Here is a 17,852-nt window from a genome sequence, read left to right as displayed (position 1 = left end):
TGTAATTACGATCTTTTTCAAGCGCGTATGTAATGATTATTTTTATCAACGTCGCACACACCTTGCTAATGTTTTCAGTATTATTAGGGCTTTTTTATACTAATTTTCATATATTTATTGGCAGGTAGAATAGAAATTAATATTGTTTAGCGTTTGCCAACGACCATACCATGTTGAACACACCGGTTCTCGTCCGATCACCGAAGTTAAGCAACATTGGGCGCGGTCAGTACTTGGATGGGTGACCGCTTGGGAACACCGCGTGCCGTTGGCCCATTTTTTATGGTAATTTTATGTTTTTTTTTATTTTTTTATCGTTAACATCATAAACAATCTTATATCATTCTTTAACTTTTCAAGTATGCTACAGGCCTAAAATATTACTTAGTGGATTGATATTATGGTCAACCATTGAAAAAAAAAAAGGCGTTAAAAACAAAAAACATTAAAAGATTCTGCCGATAGATGTCACCCCCGTAATCAATATAATTAAATAGATTAAAAAATATATATTTATATTCTGCCGATAGATGTCACCCCCATAAACTATATAATTTAAAATTAAAAAATATTCTGCCGATAGATGTCACCCCAGTACAAAATATAATTTAAATGACGAAAAAAATAATATGAAAAATAAATAATGTTTAAAATTACAATGGATTAAAAATTTAAAAATTTCAAAGAACAATGACTACAAACAATAAAATTAACATTCAACCAAAAAAAAAAATTAATATGCGATGGCCGAGAATCGAACTCGGATCAACTGCTTGGAATGCAAGTATGCTGACCATTACACCACCAACGCCAGTTGTCGAGATTACCTAAAAAACATTTATATCTTACTTCAAAACTTTCACTAGATCAAATGAACTTTAATCGGTCCCGCATTTTCGTTTCGGTCATAAGTTGGTTTTACTCCGGTCCACGAAATTGCATGACGCGGGTAAAGAAGTTTCACTTCAATAAATAAAAAAATAAGCATAGCATGAATACCTACCTACCCAATAGGTATCATCAACTACGTGTCAATAATATATAAAATTACTTTTTACTCTATTTTCACTTCCTTAACATTTTTTATTGTTTTATTTTAATATGTAAACTGTATTAAAGAAATGTCTATACCTAAGCATTCCTGTTTGACAATTTGGTTGCTCCTGCCTTTGAACACGTAACCGCCCCATGTTGGTAAACTAAAACACATCAAAATCTCCTGATCTGCTCCTCTATTTAAACGTTACTCAAGGGTGTATTTTCTTGTTTCCTTACAGGCTAAGCTGCTGGAAAACTCGCACGTGTGGCTGGGCGCCTCTACGTCTTCGATTGCCGGTGAGTTTACCGTATTACGTCGAACCCGCTAAGGACATCATCAGCACTACATCAGAACTGCCTACAATTTGGATTCCTCACTACTTAATACCCTTCGACTTTTCCTTTATCAAAACATATTTACCATTCTTTATCCACCTTTACCATTGAAGAAAACTTTGATTAGAGATTTTTTTTTACTTTTGTGTCAGAATTTAAACAATTCATCAAATTAAAGTTATGTAATGGTTTTATTCAAGTTCTGTTATGAGTTCAATTCTGTTAAATTACTTACACATGAAATTATAATAACAAAGCTTGGATAGAACTTTAGCAAAACTTGAAAACTAACTTTGTAATTTTTTGAATTCTTTAAATTCTGTGAAACAACTGGCCCTAAACTAGAGTACATATAAATGATCTATAATACATTTATCAAGACTACTACCAACTGCATATTATTAAATATTAAACGAATTATATTTCATAATTTATAATTATTATTATTGTTCTGGATTGTTTTTAGTTATCTTCTTTATTTTAACGCTAACAATGTTATCGTAATTTATATTTTTATATATATTAGAAGCAATTGAGTGAATTATTTTAGGGGTATTATGCCTTGTTGCGCTACCTCCTTCTTAAGTCAATGTTTCGGACAGCATTACAGTGTCCATCAACAGGTCAGATGTGTATTGCAGACACACATCTGCCCTAACGATGGACCCCGAAATGCACGACGATGCTGTCGAAACGTTGGCTCAAGAAAGAGGCAATGCAACACGGCATAATATCCCAAAAATAAATCATTATAAAATCGGAAATTATATCAAATTGAGTGACAATTATTTACGTCACGCTTAGTAAAAGCTAAATATAGAATAATTCGATCAGTTTATTACTTCAACTAAATGTCAGTTTGTATGTTAATATCTTGTCTCGTTTTCTATGACTAATATAATTTTTTGTTCACTTTTGACATATCTACTAATTACTCATCCTCTTGTATTTCTACTATTATTGCGATGCATTATTGCGACCTGAAAGCGAAGTTGTGCGAACAATACATTCAATGTGTTTCTATTGTTGTGTATTGTTGTAGAGTTGACGAGACGAGCTTTAGAAAAAAAATAACATTACAGTAAAACAATAATCGGAGTAAATTATGCATTAAGAGTCTATACACCGGTTCTTTTTTTTTTTTTTTTTTTTTTAATATCAATAGCAAAATTTGTACATTATGTAGGTTTAAAGTATAATATAAGTATATTTTTTGTATTTTTTTCACAGTCCTCCTCACTAGGGTTTCCTGTTCTGAGGCGGCCTGTAGTTTTTCTTAAATTTTTGTATTTAGTTTTGAATTGTCTTTACATTGTCTTCATAATGTTTGTAAGTTGATTATTACTTTGATCTCTAAGCCATGTTTTGACTTTTGTTTTAAATATACTCATTTCGTTTATTTTTTTGGTTTCATTTGGTAGAGCATTGAACAATTTTATAGCATGCAATTTATTATTTCTCTGTCCAAAGGATGTGTTCAAACTGGGAGTAATCAGGATATTTTCGCTTTTCGCCCTGGTTGTGTATTTATGTTGGGCAGTGGAGTATTCAAACAATATATAAAGTATAATAAAGTATACAAACAATATGCATAAAATCACTTTGCAGCCGGGAAGTAATTGGTGCTTATTCTACTAAACATCAGTTTATGAAAAACATTAACATTATGTGCAATTTATACGCAGTCAAGAATTGGTGCTTGTATTTGTATTCTTTTTTTTAATTGTATGAAAACTGCATCGAAAATGAAATTTTTTGTAAGCTGGCATTAACTCCATTTCTTACGGCTTATAATCTCTACATCGTTGTGTGCCAACATAAATCACAAATAGTATTTTTTTATGAAATGTTGTTTTTAAATTATTTGAATGACGTCGGTTTAATTAATTTAGCGTTCTAAGAAAACTTTAACCTTTAACTTTTTATTAGTATTATCAAAATATCCAACATTTTTAAATCTCCTCAAATTATTGGTAATAGTTGACGAAATGCGAAAATATTAGGGTTTTTATGAACACATTTTCCAACATCGTGATACTGCATTCGTATTTTATTAAAAGTTTATCAGAACACACTATCAAACCATTCGCTAAGGGCCTGCAATCCCGTTTTTAACCTGAGTACGAATTAATAACAATTAATAATATTTCTCCGTGCAATACACGAAAACATCCTTACCGCATTCACACCATTATTTGAAATTTTAAAATTTTCGGATGTGACAAATTCAATAAACAAGTATTAATATATTGATGTTCCCAAAACTGCGTATTTTGACTTTTGTCGGTAATAATAATAAATTCTTTATTCCAGGATGTGGGGAGGTTAGTGCAATCCCACACATCCCATAGATATTATTATATCCCATAGATATAATTAATGGTAATGCTTTCACACAGTAACTTAATTCTATTTGGTGTTAACTCTTAGTGCATAACGCTGACTTAACGAAATTAACGATGTTTGTATATTATTGTCTTTGTATACTGCGAAGACTAATAAGGTTTCCATATTTCCAATTCTTTCCAGCAGACAGTTACCAGTATCAGTTGCAATCCATGTGGCAGAAGTGCTGGAACACGAACCAGTCGCTGGTACACAACCTGCGCTTCCGCGAGCGCGGCCCGCTCAAGTCGTGGAGACCGGAGACCATGGCCGAGGCCATCTTCTCCGTGCTGAAGGAGGGGCTTAGCCTGTCGCAGGCCGCACGCAAGTACGACATCCCGTACCCGACCTTCGTGCTGTACGCCAACCGGGTGCACAACATGCTTGGACCCAGCGCCGACGGAGGAGCAGGTATGACCGATACCGACCCCCAACAAAGCATGATAATGAGAAGTCAAAACATTCAAAACAACACGTTCTGTGAAAAATTCACATTTAGAACTACTGACTTCTCATTTTCACGCTTATTTTATTATTAATTACTTCCCACAATACTTCTGCTAAATGAAATGAGATATTTTATGTCGAAACACACTTAACATGATACCTTCTGAATCTTATAATGATTGGAGTGCGTTTGTATTAAATGCGAGCTATTTGCGATTGCGATTTGTGATTATTTCACCCATGCTCCAATCGTTGCGTCTTTTATTATTATTATTAGTTATAAGTTTTTGTTACTGAATGTTTCTGTGTCTATTTTAGCGAGCGTTTGCGATGTCTTATTCTCCTTTAAAATAATAACTTGTGTATTGTATGTACATGCAGCGTGCACTACTGGACCGATGGCTGGGACGAAGTGCGCTCTCCCCCCACTATCTCGGCCAGGGTTCAATTCCAGTACCACGCGTCTGTATTAGTTTTAAACATTTTAAACCATAAATACTGTGTTAAAAGGCTCTAGCATAATGTGAAAAGCAAAAGAATTAGAATGTTAGTTTAGTGGAGCAAGCATTATTTGTATTTCTTTGATATTTTTTCTTCAGGTATTTTGGAATGGTGTCAGCAATGCCGCTTTGTGGGTGCCTAGCTATAATAGCCAACTCGGATTCCTTTCATTTCCTAAATATTACCTAGTGTCTTCCGTCATATTTCTGAAGACTATTTTTACTTAAGTTCCTCAGAAGACTGCATAAAATTCCGAATAGTGATAGTAATACTGTGTGGGTCACCTGTGTAGTTCTGTAATGCAGATAAACTTAGGTGGACTACGCGGTCGTTACAATAGCCTAAATTAAAAAAAAAAAAAAAACGAAACTTGCTTTAATTGTTTACCGGCAATATCAACTTTGAGATATCTTTAATTGATCACTTTTAACTTACAAAAATTAAACTAGTAACTAGTCACTAGTTTTTTGTTGTTGTTTGTTTTTGGGGTGTTATGCCGTGTTGTGCTAACTCCTTCTTTAGCCGACGTTTCGGACAGCGTTGCAGTGTCCATCATCAGGGCAGATCCGGTAGATCCGAAGATGTGTCTACCGGATCTGCTCTGATGATAGACACTGCAACGCTGTCCGAAACGTCGGCTAAAGAAGGAGTTAGCGCAACACGGCATAACACCCCAAAAACAAACAACAAAAATGCTTTTGGCCGTGAAAATCTAAAAACTTACCTAGTCACTAGTTCTATGAACAGTAGACCTCGCGTCCGCTAGTAAGTTTCTAATTTTCTTTTATTTTTAAATTAAAACTAAAATTTCCTCCAAAATAATAAGAATTGTTTTTAAGTACCTATCTACTCGATTACGATTTCACAATTCAGAAATAATGTTTACTGAACCATTAAAACGGAATCCATCTTGAAACCGGAACCGAAAAGTAACACATTTACAGACAGATGAAATGTTATATGGTCTTGTTAAATCAGGACTTCACTACGCTCTGTCAATAAAAAATAGAACAATTTTATTTTATATAGGTTGAAAACTTATTTGACAAGGAATTGAATCATTGCTTTTCTCGTGAATGATTAGGTATGTAGTTATCTAGTAGGCTGACCAACTCTAACGATGACTGTTCTCAAACGGTTAGGTATATGGAATTAAAATATACGAAAAGTATTATAATATATGTATTATAAAGTCACAACCTTGTGATGGTTTGAATAATCACGAAAATAAATAAACGATAAATAATAAACGAACGTGCTCAAAAAATTTTTTTGTTTAGACAACGACGGAAGATTTATTGACAGACAGGCCTGGAGTAAACACATTCACACGGGACAGGGCGCAGGTACAGGCAGTCGAGTCTTGAATTCGGATACGTTGACAGCCCCGAGAAATGAATACAAACCAGAAGTGATGTGTGAGATTTCAATTAATTAGTGAATTCAGATGATGTTAGAAAGCTTTGTTGGTTTCTGAATTAAAGTGAAATATTATTGAACCGGTTTTTGTGTGAAGTGAAAGTGGTTGGACTCAGTGAGAAAACAATTAATAATAATGACAATAATAATAATTGGATAATTTGTAGAGCGCCGTTTTGTAAAAACCCACCTCAGGGGCGCCAGGTGTTGTGCAATCGCGATTGTGTTATAAAGTTGTGTTGATTTAAACGTGATTTCGTATACAGTTCGAACTAGATTGCTTGTCTTAAAAACATGAAAATAATAAAAATAATGATTGCGTTTTTAAAACAGAGTGAATGTACTTAAAGGCGGGAAGTGTTTAATCGGGCTAGGTTATTGATTTGGCGAGATGGCATTTATCCACGGAGACCGAAAACCAGAGAAACAAATATATCATTAACTGTGGGTTCGAATCCTAACAGATTAGGGAGGTACAATTTTATTTACAGGAATATTTAATTATAAAGTCTTAGGGAGGGGACCAAAAGTGAACAAATTGCCAGGATTTCACTAAAAGGAAGAAGGAATGCCGGTAGGGGGTAGACCGAAAAATTAAACTGATTTAGCTATATAGTGTGTAACCAGGTAAGCTTCACACTAGGATTTGGAGGTGACTAACAGGGTGAGTTTTTTTATATTATTTATTAAACAACAGAAGTCCCTTTTAAAGGACGGATACAGCATCCAAGTTTACAACCCCTGTCGTCCAAATAATGTTTCGAAAGGGAATGTGTCCATCAGACTATCTACCAGCTGAAAAAGGGAGACGGGCCGATGACCTTTTCATATATAGGCCGAGGCGCGGTGTACAGTCAGTCAAAGGGGGAGTTTTGCTAGCGTATGACCGCCCAAATAGAAAGCGATCGGATGCAACCAGATAGAACAAAATGAATATCTTTCGTCTGTTATTTGACTTTTCTAATTTAATACTTTTCATATATTGTTTGACTTTCTAAGTTACGAATTGGGATGCACAAAAACAAATCTAAAGTCGAAAGAGGGAGATGGTAATCTCCGAAATAAAACTACCAACCGAACAACTTTTTTCAACAGGTCCCTTTCGAGAGGTAGGCAGCCTCTTTAAATTAAATGCAAAAATCAAACCAATTATCCGTTTATACCTACCTGAGAGGATAGGTATTCAGTAGGAGTTACCCATACCTAATACACGAGGATGCTAGTAACCTCATAAAATAATTACTAGAACCGAATATTAAAATACAGACAGTCCTCATCCTAAATTTGGCATTTCGAGTAGACCTTACATATATCTCACATGATAATTGGCTGAATGGGTAGGCACACAACCTATCGTTAAAAGGCAGGCTAAATGTCGACAAGATCGTCGTGTGTTATCTATGTATTGACCTAGAAAGTGATGTAAATCCCCGTCGGCGAGGGAGTTACAACGTTTTCTAGAGGTGGCACGTAACTTAGGACCTTGCGTGTCACATTTTCGCGACTAGATTCGTGACAAGGGATGTCATGGTTTTCCCCTTCTACACTCAGTAAAGTAGATTTTCCTGGAGGTGTATGAGATTGGGGCAATTCTGAAATTGGTGATGAGACCTGGTTTTCTTTATTCTGGCGTGACGGTTGCCGATTTGGAACAAGGGGAGACCCGGCCGGTTGTGATATCCAGACACGCAGATATCGATCGCCTTGCTCAAATTATCATCCATCAGTTTTGTTTGGTAAGAGGAGGAGTCAATCTTAGCTTGAAAAAAATTCATTTCCTTTCCTCTCCTTCCCCTCCTAAAATATATACATGGATGGCGCCGACAACTAACACCATAAATTTATCGTATGTATATCACATATATAAAATCTAACACTTTATTATACTCACATTACCCTATGACAGGTAGAATCACGTAGCTAGTTTGAAGAGCAGGCGACTTCAGAAAAATAAGGTTTATGAAATGGCTTTAAAACACAGCGATAATGGATTCAATTCACTCTATCTCAAAAGAACCAAGGGATACCACACATACATAGATAACTAGGTTTCTAAACCGAGAAACAAAAAACCAACACAACGTTCGGTGAAGCCTTTTTATACTGAACCGTCACGTGAAATGAGTACGTTCAAGGTCGTACGTCACGTGGACATACTAGGATGTACACACTTGAAGGGGTGTGTAATAAAGAGAGGAGCAAAGGCTTGTAGAGACGGCAGGGGAGGAATTTTCCATCCCTGCGAACACATATGCAAAGCCTTATGGAAAAGTTACCTATGGGACTTTAAAGAAATTTATCGTAGAAAGAAGAGAAGGAAAAGTTTGAAGTAGAAAGGGCAGATCATTACAACCTCCATAACTGAATTCCGGAGAGACAGTATGCCAAACTATTATAAGATTCGTCAGGTATGAGCCGCGAGATTCGTCTTTTGCTATCACTTCAATCGTTGCGGATTATTCTTCCCTGCTATATACATAAACTGACGTAGCCAAAGTACGGCAATATACCAAATTTTTTTGATTTTTTGTCAATTTCTACGCCTTTGAACATGTTTGTCATGCCCACTGTATCATTTACTTGATCTGTCACGGTTTCTATCAGCATTGGCCATTAGCCGATATACGTTCGTAAGATAGAACGCTTCTAGTTTCTTCTGCGTGGTTTTTGCCAAATTAGCAATTTTCAAATAGATTATCCTAAATGGTGATTTAAGTAAGTGAATTGTTTTCTTGTGCGTATTTTTTTAAAATCCCGTATTATTTATGCTACCCGACTTCATCCGTAATATGGAATCTAATTTATATTTAATTCGTATCTTTCACTGAAAATTTCTGAAAAGAAGTTAAAACGTAGTGTTTGATAATGAAGTTTCGAGCTTAAAAAATGCGGGTATCTTTTTATTTGACAATGCCAACGCCAATTTTTTTTTTTGCGAATTATGTGACTCCAGAACTTACCGTTCGATAGTTTTACCGATGACCGGATAACTAATCAGAATGACAATTCAACACACTTTTAAAAAGTGATATAAAGTAACGAAAAGAAACAAAAACTACGTTAAATAGGTCACGTAGATTAGGTTAGGTTAGTTTTTCATTGCTTTTAATGAATTTTTATCACTTTTTTAATTGAATTGATGTGTTGAGTTATCATGGAACCAGTTTTTCCACCTTCTACGAACAAATAAGATCAGGATCCGGATCATAGCATATCATCTTAAGAACAAGCCGAAACTGCTGAAGTGCCGCAAACCTGAGAACTATGATAACTACTTGGATTCATTTGGTAATTGTAGCCCGCAGGCCCGTCGGCTCTGAAGTGACTAAAGTATATCGTACGTAGGTACCAAGTACACGTAGGTATAAGCATTAGTTACCGATAATTTATCAATTAAGTGTCGACATAAACAAATAAAAGTTTCCAAAAATTGAAAATCCACTATTGTTTAAAGAAATAAAACAGAACTAGTTTTTTTTAAGTAAGGTCACTGTGAAAAACTGCACAAATGACTAGGTTGCCTTATAATAAACTATTATAACGAGACCACAGAATATTTTGTAAAGTTTTTTTTGCTATAGGGAAGTACTTTCGTAGTTGTGGTTTCACTTCGGAATAAATAATCGTTTTTGGTTTATATTTGTAAACCTATCGGTATTGTATTTTTATTTTTTCTGTATACCTTCTGTTTCGTAAAAAAACAATCCTTTACTACGCCATTCATACAATTATAAAAAAATTAAAACATTAAAATACCCATAAAAATATAATATTGTAAAGTCGAATAACTTAATGAGTAAATCCTCAAATTGTAATATTAAATCATTGAAGACAAAATCAACCACTCTCAAACGAAAAATGTGAAAAAAATTTCGTTTGAGAGTCGTTGATATTGTCTTTAATGATTAAATACAAAAATGTATGTTTTGAAGAATCGTTAAAATAAAAATTCACGACACACCACAGGGCCAACCTATCATTGATGTAGGCATACATAGGTTATTAAATTTGATGAACATATACATTTTATGTAGGTTTATAATATTATTAGTAACGACTCGTGTAAAATAAAAAGCAACTATCTTTAGTTTTACCCAATATACTGGTCCCATGATCCCATAAAATCCCATTCAGACGAAAGTAAAATGCCATTTAACTCTCGTTTGAAAGCGATTTATTTAAAAAAATGTTTTCTCTGAAAAATTAAAACATTTTGCAAACCTTGCTTGAATATGACTGTAATGTAATGCGAATCCTACAATGTTACATATAATATCCACAATAGTTATTCTAAGAGCTTCGGTTTCTGTTTGTTTATTATTATATTATGTAATGATATCGCCCTTGGTTCTTTGCGCGGTGTGGGATCGTGTGTAAGTGTTTTATGTTGGTTGGGTGCAGGTGTTTTGAATTTGGCCGTGCTTTGCAGAATTGCGCCCCAAGGGCCGTGGCCGCCCGCAGCGCATCCTGCTGGGAGTGTGGCCCGATGAGCACATCCGCGGCGTGATCCGCGCAGTCGTCTTCCGCGACTCGCACAGCGCGCACCACATCAAGGAGGAACCGCTGCCCGCTTACCCGCCTATCACTGTAAGTCACCAAAACTATCTAACTAACAATAACGCCATGTAAAACTAAATCCATCCAAAAAAAAATTCCCAACCTTCTTCCTGTAAGCCAGGGGTAGGGAACCTACGGCCCGCGATGCTTTTTGGTGCAATAAACAGTATAAAAAAATTACTTTCAAAACGCGAGAACGGTTTTCTTTCACGGTGTTTCAGCTACATTTTTAAGACATTATTACAAAACCCAGAGAAAAGTATAAACTAGCTTATAGGTACTTACGTACGTACCTAAGTTACTAGAAATCAGTTTATATATAAGCGATTATTATTTTGCTAATAGTAAATTAAATGTGTAACAAGTAATTATGAGTGTAATGCAAATTAAACTGAGGACTCGCTTACGAATTTTTATTTATTCATTTCGTGGATTCATCTGCAGAAGCATTTTGAAGGAAACCATTCTCGTACTTAAAGTGCAGTTATAATATTGTAGTTGTAGATAATAAGCTGCAATAATCGGAGAAAACCATTTTCGTATTACAAGGAGTAACAACTAAGTTAAACCCAGTTTTATGTTTAGAATGTAAAGGTAAAATTCCAGTTATGGATTCATCTGCTGTCGCATTTTTAGGAAAAACATTATCGTGTTCGAAGTGCGGTTATAAATTCCAAGATGCAGACTGTGTGCTGTAAAAGAATGAGAAAACCACTTTCATGTGCAGGGTGTAGTTTTAATCAAACAAAGATTCAATATTATGTTAAAAGCACTTTTGTCTTTCTAAGTATGTATTAAAATTCCAGTTGCGGATGCATCTACTGAAGCATTTTGAAGGAAACCGTTCGCATGTTCCGAGTGAAGCATAAATTCTAGTTTCACACCATATGCTGCAAAATTCCTAAAGAAAATAATTAGATTTTTTAAGCTTGTGAACTCTTTTGCAGAGTTACTCCTACGCTTAATCCAGTCTTGTGTTATGATTTTTTTATGTATAGGGTTTTCCAATAAGAGGTGTTATTTTGAATAGCCCGCTATTGCGGTAGATGTTACTTTTGAAGCTGTCATTTTTTGACATTTGACAAGTAGAAACTACGCCATTAATAAAAATGGAACGATACACGCTTCAACAACGCATTGAAATTATTCAAATTCACTTGAGTGAATCAAATGCAAATCATCTTGAGTGATGAGGCCCATTTCCACCTCGGAGGCTTCGTCAACAAGCAAAATTGTCGCATCTGGGGCTCGGAAAACCCAAGAGTTATTGTTGAAAAGCCTCTCTATCCTCAACGTGTGGCTATTTGGTGCGGTTTATGGTCCGGCGGAGTCATTGGACCTTACTTTTTCGAAAATGAGGCTGGAGCAACAGTTACGGTGAATGGATAGCGCTATCGAGAAATGATTAATGATTTTTTTATGGCCGGAATTGGATGGTATTGATCTGGACAACGTTCACTTTCAACAAGACGGCGCTAAGTGCCACACAAGCAACGAAACCATTGATCTTTTACGATTGAATATCAAAATAACACCTCTTATTGGAAAACCCTGTACTTAAAATTCCATTTGCGGCTATGACATTTGTGAACATGACATTTGGTCACACATTTTTTCTATTCGGAGAATTCTTTCAGTGCGGCCCGTGGTGATACTATAAATACCCAATAGCCTGCGACGGTGAAAATGGTCCCAACCCCTGCTGTAAGCAAAAATAAAATAAGATGTGATCCTGCCGCAGAGAGCTCTTTTTCCTTATTCACATTCGGGGTTGCCAATTCGTGGGGAATTCCCAAAATTAGGGGAATTACTAAGATTTTCCTAGAATTGGTTGCTGGGAGAACCTTATTGTGCAGAAAATGCGGGGATCCCGTGCATTTCTTTATTATCTGTGGTTGATTTCTTGGGGTCGGTCTGTGGCTAAATTCACATCGCGTTTGGGTCCCATCCAGCTTTGCCAGGTCTAGGGAAATTTCCCTAGATCTAGAAGAGAAAAAAAAATTCTAGGGAAAAGGGAAATTTTCACGAAATCAGCACAAATCTAGGGAAATTTCTACTTTTTGGCAAAAAAAAAATTTTACATGACAATATTATTGGGATTGCCAGTGAACATAAATGTATTTTCATTTTTTATTTTTAGGATTTCCAGGAATCTTAAATAATGTTGATGTACATAAATGAAGCAATGTTATTTTTAACACTGACAACTCAAAATTATATTTATGTTCCTAAAAATATTAAAACCGGGGACTTCTTACAAGTTTCAGATTATGACTTTGTCTATGATCATTACAATAAGAAATTATCTTCTCTCAGCTTTTCACTTTTGGCTTTCCACTTTCGGCAATTTCGGTTGGTTTAGTGATTTTTATTAAGATTATTTAATATGTGAATGGGATAATGAATAAATTCATGTTAAATAGTAGGTATTTTGTGTGTCGGAATAGTCCATCATTACCTGATCTTTGTAAATATTATATAAATGTTATGTATTTTATAATCATCATTTGAAATGATAAGTATTTTATAATTATCATTTGAAATGTCAATGTCAAATTTGTTGTGTCAGTGTTGCCACTGTCGGCCACTGTTGCCATATAAGAAAAATAATTGCCATATAAGAAAGAGAATAAAAAAAAACAGTCACTACTTACTGGTGTATATGTGGCGTATTTGGGTATTCGTGTATTTTTATTACTACAAATAATATATGAAAGTTATCAACAAAAACCAAGTACTTTTTTTCAAATGTCCCCCCCCCCCGGACGGATAGACGTTTTTAACTTGCCAAGGTGGTACCCCCGGAATCTAGGGAAATCTAGGGAAATTTCGACTCCCAATCTAGGGAAATATTGCAATCTGGACCTGGCAACGCTGGTCCCATCTAAGCGTAGTGTGTTTAATTCTACCGCTCGCTAAGTCCTCCATCACAACACAAGCAAGAATTTTCCGTTTACTGTGGTGGTAGTTGGAGATTTTCAATATTGTCAGGTTATCTGTAACCCGGGAATGTTTGTCTATCTTAAAAAAATAAAATGTACTATATTTAGTTTTCTGTAGCAGCAAATTAAAAAAAGTCTATTTTTAAAGCCTAAACGAAAAATAAAATCCGAAAACGAATGGATTATAAAAAAAATAAATGCTAATGTCAATAGAATTTTGTTTCATTTTGTAGGTAGAGGAATTTGTGGGGAATTTGAACATCTATTGTTGGTATTTTAGAACATATGCATTGGCAACCCTGCTTACATTATGTATTTATGTTGTTTATAAGAACGAGACGGGTTACTGGGGCTGACAAATTACGCTATATGCATCATAGCTTGGCCTATTTCAGCGTATCGCTCACCATAAAATCTCAATGGGAATGTATGGCGAGCGATATGCTAAAATAGGCCAAGTCCCGAGAACATAGTTTGGTCTGTCACAGGCAAAATGGGTGCCAGCGGATGCCTTAATGCAGTAATTAATTCGCACACTTATCTCAAATTCTATGGCAAAATTATTTATAGTTAGAACCTAGTTATTAAAGTTGTTGTGGTGGTTAGCCTAGAAATTATGTTTAACATGAAGACCTCAAGGCTTCTCAACCGCCAACTCACCAACAGTGACAAATCTTTGAATCCTTCCTATTCTCCTTTTTTACATTATCTGCACACAGGAGACCTTGAGGAAAATAATTTCTCCCAGGGCCTAAGTTATCTCTGGACATGCTGTGTGGATTGAATATTTGCGGGGAGGAAGGAGAGAAGGTCTTTAAGAGACCCATGATGTAGGAGGGATGAAACACAAAGGCCGGCAAATCTTTCCACAGCTGAGCTGTTGAACTCAAGAATGAGTCTTAGAAACGAACCGTCCTCATCCGACAAATGTCGACCTTTTACAAATGTTGGGTGCGCGCTTGACGACTATGCTTGCTGAAGAGATCAATGACGATAGTTCCTTGTGGCATCTTCCATTGAAATACCGGTAGAACAAGGACAGCATTCCCAAATGTTACCTTTGGTATAAAGATTGCAATTCATTTGTTAAGGTTTTTCAGTGCAAAAATAGTAAAGATATCTTCGTCTTGTGATAAAGTTTTTCACCTGAAATAACTTCACGGTCAGACCTTTCCCAACCTCTCTCTTTTCTTCCCCTCTTCCACTTCAATCAACATCAAAATATGTCATTACAGGGTGTCATAGTCCCACTTGCTCTGGGCAATAAAATAAATCCACATTGCAGCATTTACATGATGTCACATCGTGTTTTCAGGACGCCATGGCTCTACAAAACTACGGAAATGGTTCGGACGGGGGGCTATCCCCTGGCAGCGCAGCGGCCGCCGCAGTTGCCGCCGTAGCACACGGCCTGCGCCGCCAGGTGTGCGGGCTGCCCGCTGCACGCCCACCCGCCACACCACTCTGCTCGCCTGGGCACACCGCCTCGCCCGGCCCGCTGGCCTCGCCGCTCTGCTCACCTCCACCGCCCGGCCTGGCGCTCGAGCCGCTGCCGCTTGCGCCCAACGGGGAGCGCTTCCGCCCCTTCGCTTCGCCGCCCCGCGCTGACAGTTATTTCCGCGAGGAGCTCGAGCAGCTGGTGCGCTCGCCCCGTATGGAGCAGGAGGTCAAGCTGGAGCCACTCGCCGACCAGCGCATGTAAGCTCGATCGCCTTGATCCCCCACGTCTCCACTGCTCTAACCCTCAACGTCTTGACCACGCCACTATTCGGGACTTCTTCTATTGAGGATGCGATGGTTGCTATCTTTTTTGTTGTTTCGAAGATACTTAGGACAGTTTGTTTCAAAGAATTTGAACAATTCATCAAATTTCATAGTTAATATTCACGTTTAGTGGAAGTCCTAATCAAGTTCTGTTATTTACAAAATATTGTGCAACAACTAGCCTGTGATGAAATAATAACAGAACTTGAATTTTGACGATTTGTTCAAATTCTGTGAAACAACAACCCGTCCTTTAGTGTCACACATTGTTTGTTCAAAATTGTACAGTCTATCAGAGTGTTAGGGTTTACAGTTTGCATCATGAGTGCCTAAACGCACTTATGGTGTTACAGATAACAGTGCGTCATGCGTGCTTAAAACAGTTTCTTTCCGCATTTATCTCAGCCATCCAGACTTAGTACCTACACGGTACCAACTATCTCTCATAATTATTGTTTCAATACATTATTTATTGGTAAATTGCATATAGAGCTACATGTTACATTAATTGATGTGCTTCTGTGTAGCAGTATTCTTTGCTAAGCCATTGAATAAGTGTGTCTATGATAATCAATCAATGTAAACATAATTAGGAGATTCCCTTGAGCGGGGCACCCTAGAGGAGAGCAGCGCTGCCCGCTCCCTCCCTCTCGCCGTGTTCCGCTACACTTTACTTGAATGCGAGCTATGTTGCATACTTAGGATCTACCGTCAGGATTGTTTATGCAAACATTTAATGTTACACCTTAGAGCCCAGCTGCATCAAAGTAAATATATATTATGTATTCTATTCGGTTAATACTTTGACATTTTTTGATCAAATCGTTGTAGTAAAATAGTCCAACTATACATATTATTAAGTAAGTTTATGATAGAGTTTTATCATTCATATGAATCAAAATTGTAACTTTCGGCCAGTTTCAAAAAGACTGTTGGGTATACATTAGTTTCCATAGTAAAACTACTCTAATATTATTATATACATCTATATATAATATGTTTATATATATAAATATTATATGTATGTAGGTAATGTGTTTCAAAGTGAGTAGCGTCTTAGAATCTTATCTTATGTCTTAAAAAGTGTATGTATTATTCGCAATCTTCCTTCAGATTATTATTATTGTTTTACGTAAAGTATCAGTTCATTACATTTTCATGTTTATTTAATTACATACCTCTCCGCTGTCTTGTTCCAATATTAGTCAGATATTGATTGTCATTGTAAGTTTTAGTAATTTGTTGCTTTTAAATATTAACCTTTTTATTTTTATTAAATCTTGTTTTTATGAATTATATTAGTGTTACACAGATTTATAGATGACAAAGAAGTCGCTCTGCATTTGAACTATACTGTCTGAAATAATTAGTTATTGTTAAAGTGTTTGTATTGTTTATCGATTTTGTCACGAATTAATTTGTCGTATTATTTCTTTATGTTTGTTGGTTTGGATGAATTTCGGGGTCGTCTTGATTCTATTTATTTTCATATATATTTTGTACTTCTCAAAAACATTTAAAATTTGCGGAAAAAAACATCCCTATTTATTTTGAATAATTACTTTTTTTCCGAATTCCATTTGCATACTCGAGTCCAATTGACTTGTGTATTACGTTAGATGTGTGTGTTATTAATGTTCAAGTGAGTGTGTCTAGAGATGGAGCATTGTGTGTACCACTTCATAAGCTAATTATTATCGTTGAGATGTTTATGTGTAAATTGTACCTATAGTTAGTCCACATTAATTAATACAACTTTACAAAAAGCTTATTTATGTTAGCTGAGTGTATCTTCAGTAAACTTGTAATACAGCAGTTAGAGCTTTTGTATGTTCAACTATTGCAGTGTAGCTTTTCAAGTTCCATGCAAACAACCATTAGTTCATTGTGGTGTCTGAACATTTACTATAAATGTGTCACGCCGTTCATAACATGTAATTCTTCATAATATGCACACACAAGATATGATTTAGATATAAATATGTACAAGTCTGGTGAAGTGTTTGCTACCAGTGGCTGAGCATATGTGGCGTTAACCTAGAAAGGTATTGAAAAATCTCAAATGTAAAGATCGACATAGAATTTATTTATACTGAATATTTTTGATTTTGCATGAATTTTAGAGCTAAGCATACAGATTTCTCCCGAGCATGTAACTTACGACGAGAAGGTCAATATATATTTGGATAAATTGGCATTCAAATTGTACATTATGTTAACTAAAGTACAACAGATGCCCTGTTATGTTGGGAGTAAACTGTTCCCAATGCTTTTGGCAACATTTGTAACAATGTTTATCTCACTGGTTCATGCGCCGGGAACCTTTTGGTGACATTGGTAACATTGTTTATCTCACCGGATAAGTGATAAGGATGTTTATCTTACTGGTTCGTCCACCGAGAACCTTTTGGCAGCATTGGTAACAATGTTTATCTAACTGGTTCATGCGCCGGGAACCTTTTG

At 35.9% G+C, this 17,852-nt stretch overlaps 1 protein-coding gene and 1 non-coding gene across 3 annotated transcripts in view; both read left to right on the top strand.

Moving 5' to 3' along the window:
* Window positions 1–16,608, top strand: part of LOC149409410 (protein bric-a-brac 1-like) — a 391,246-nt gene extending 374,638 nt beyond the window's left edge. Inside the window, exons 2-5 of one of the 2 annotated variants that reach the window (XM_089649953.1) lie at window positions 1,278–1,335; window positions 3,907–4,170; window positions 10,556–10,713; window positions 14,941–16,608. In XM_089649953.1, the coding sequence (XP_089506079.1) occupies window positions 1,278–1,335; window positions 3,907–4,170; window positions 10,556–10,713; window positions 14,941–15,327 (867 nt within the window). In that variant the 3' untranslated portion in view covers window positions 15,328–16,608. Of the gene's footprint in view, window positions 1–1,277; window positions 1,336–3,903; window positions 4,171–10,555; window positions 10,714–14,940 lie in introns of both variants that reach the window. The other variant, XM_089649952.1, reaches the window with a different exon arrangement.
* Window positions 156–274, top strand: LOC149409411 (5S ribosomal RNA). Its single transcript, XR_016305212.1, has one exon. It is a non-coding gene; the product is annotated as a 5S ribosomal RNA (ribosomal RNA).
* Window positions 16,609–17,852: the final 1,244 nt, after the last annotated feature.

Source organism: Hesperophylax consimilis, chromosome 31, assembly GCF_061612785.1.
Source record: "Hesperophylax consimilis isolate HC1 chromosome 31, BYU_Hcon_1.0, whole genome shotgun sequence".
NCBI classification, from domain to species: Eukaryota; Metazoa; Arthropoda; class Insecta; order Trichoptera; family Limnephilidae; genus Hesperophylax; species Hesperophylax consimilis.
This window is presented reverse-complemented; position numbering and strand designations above follow the sequence as displayed.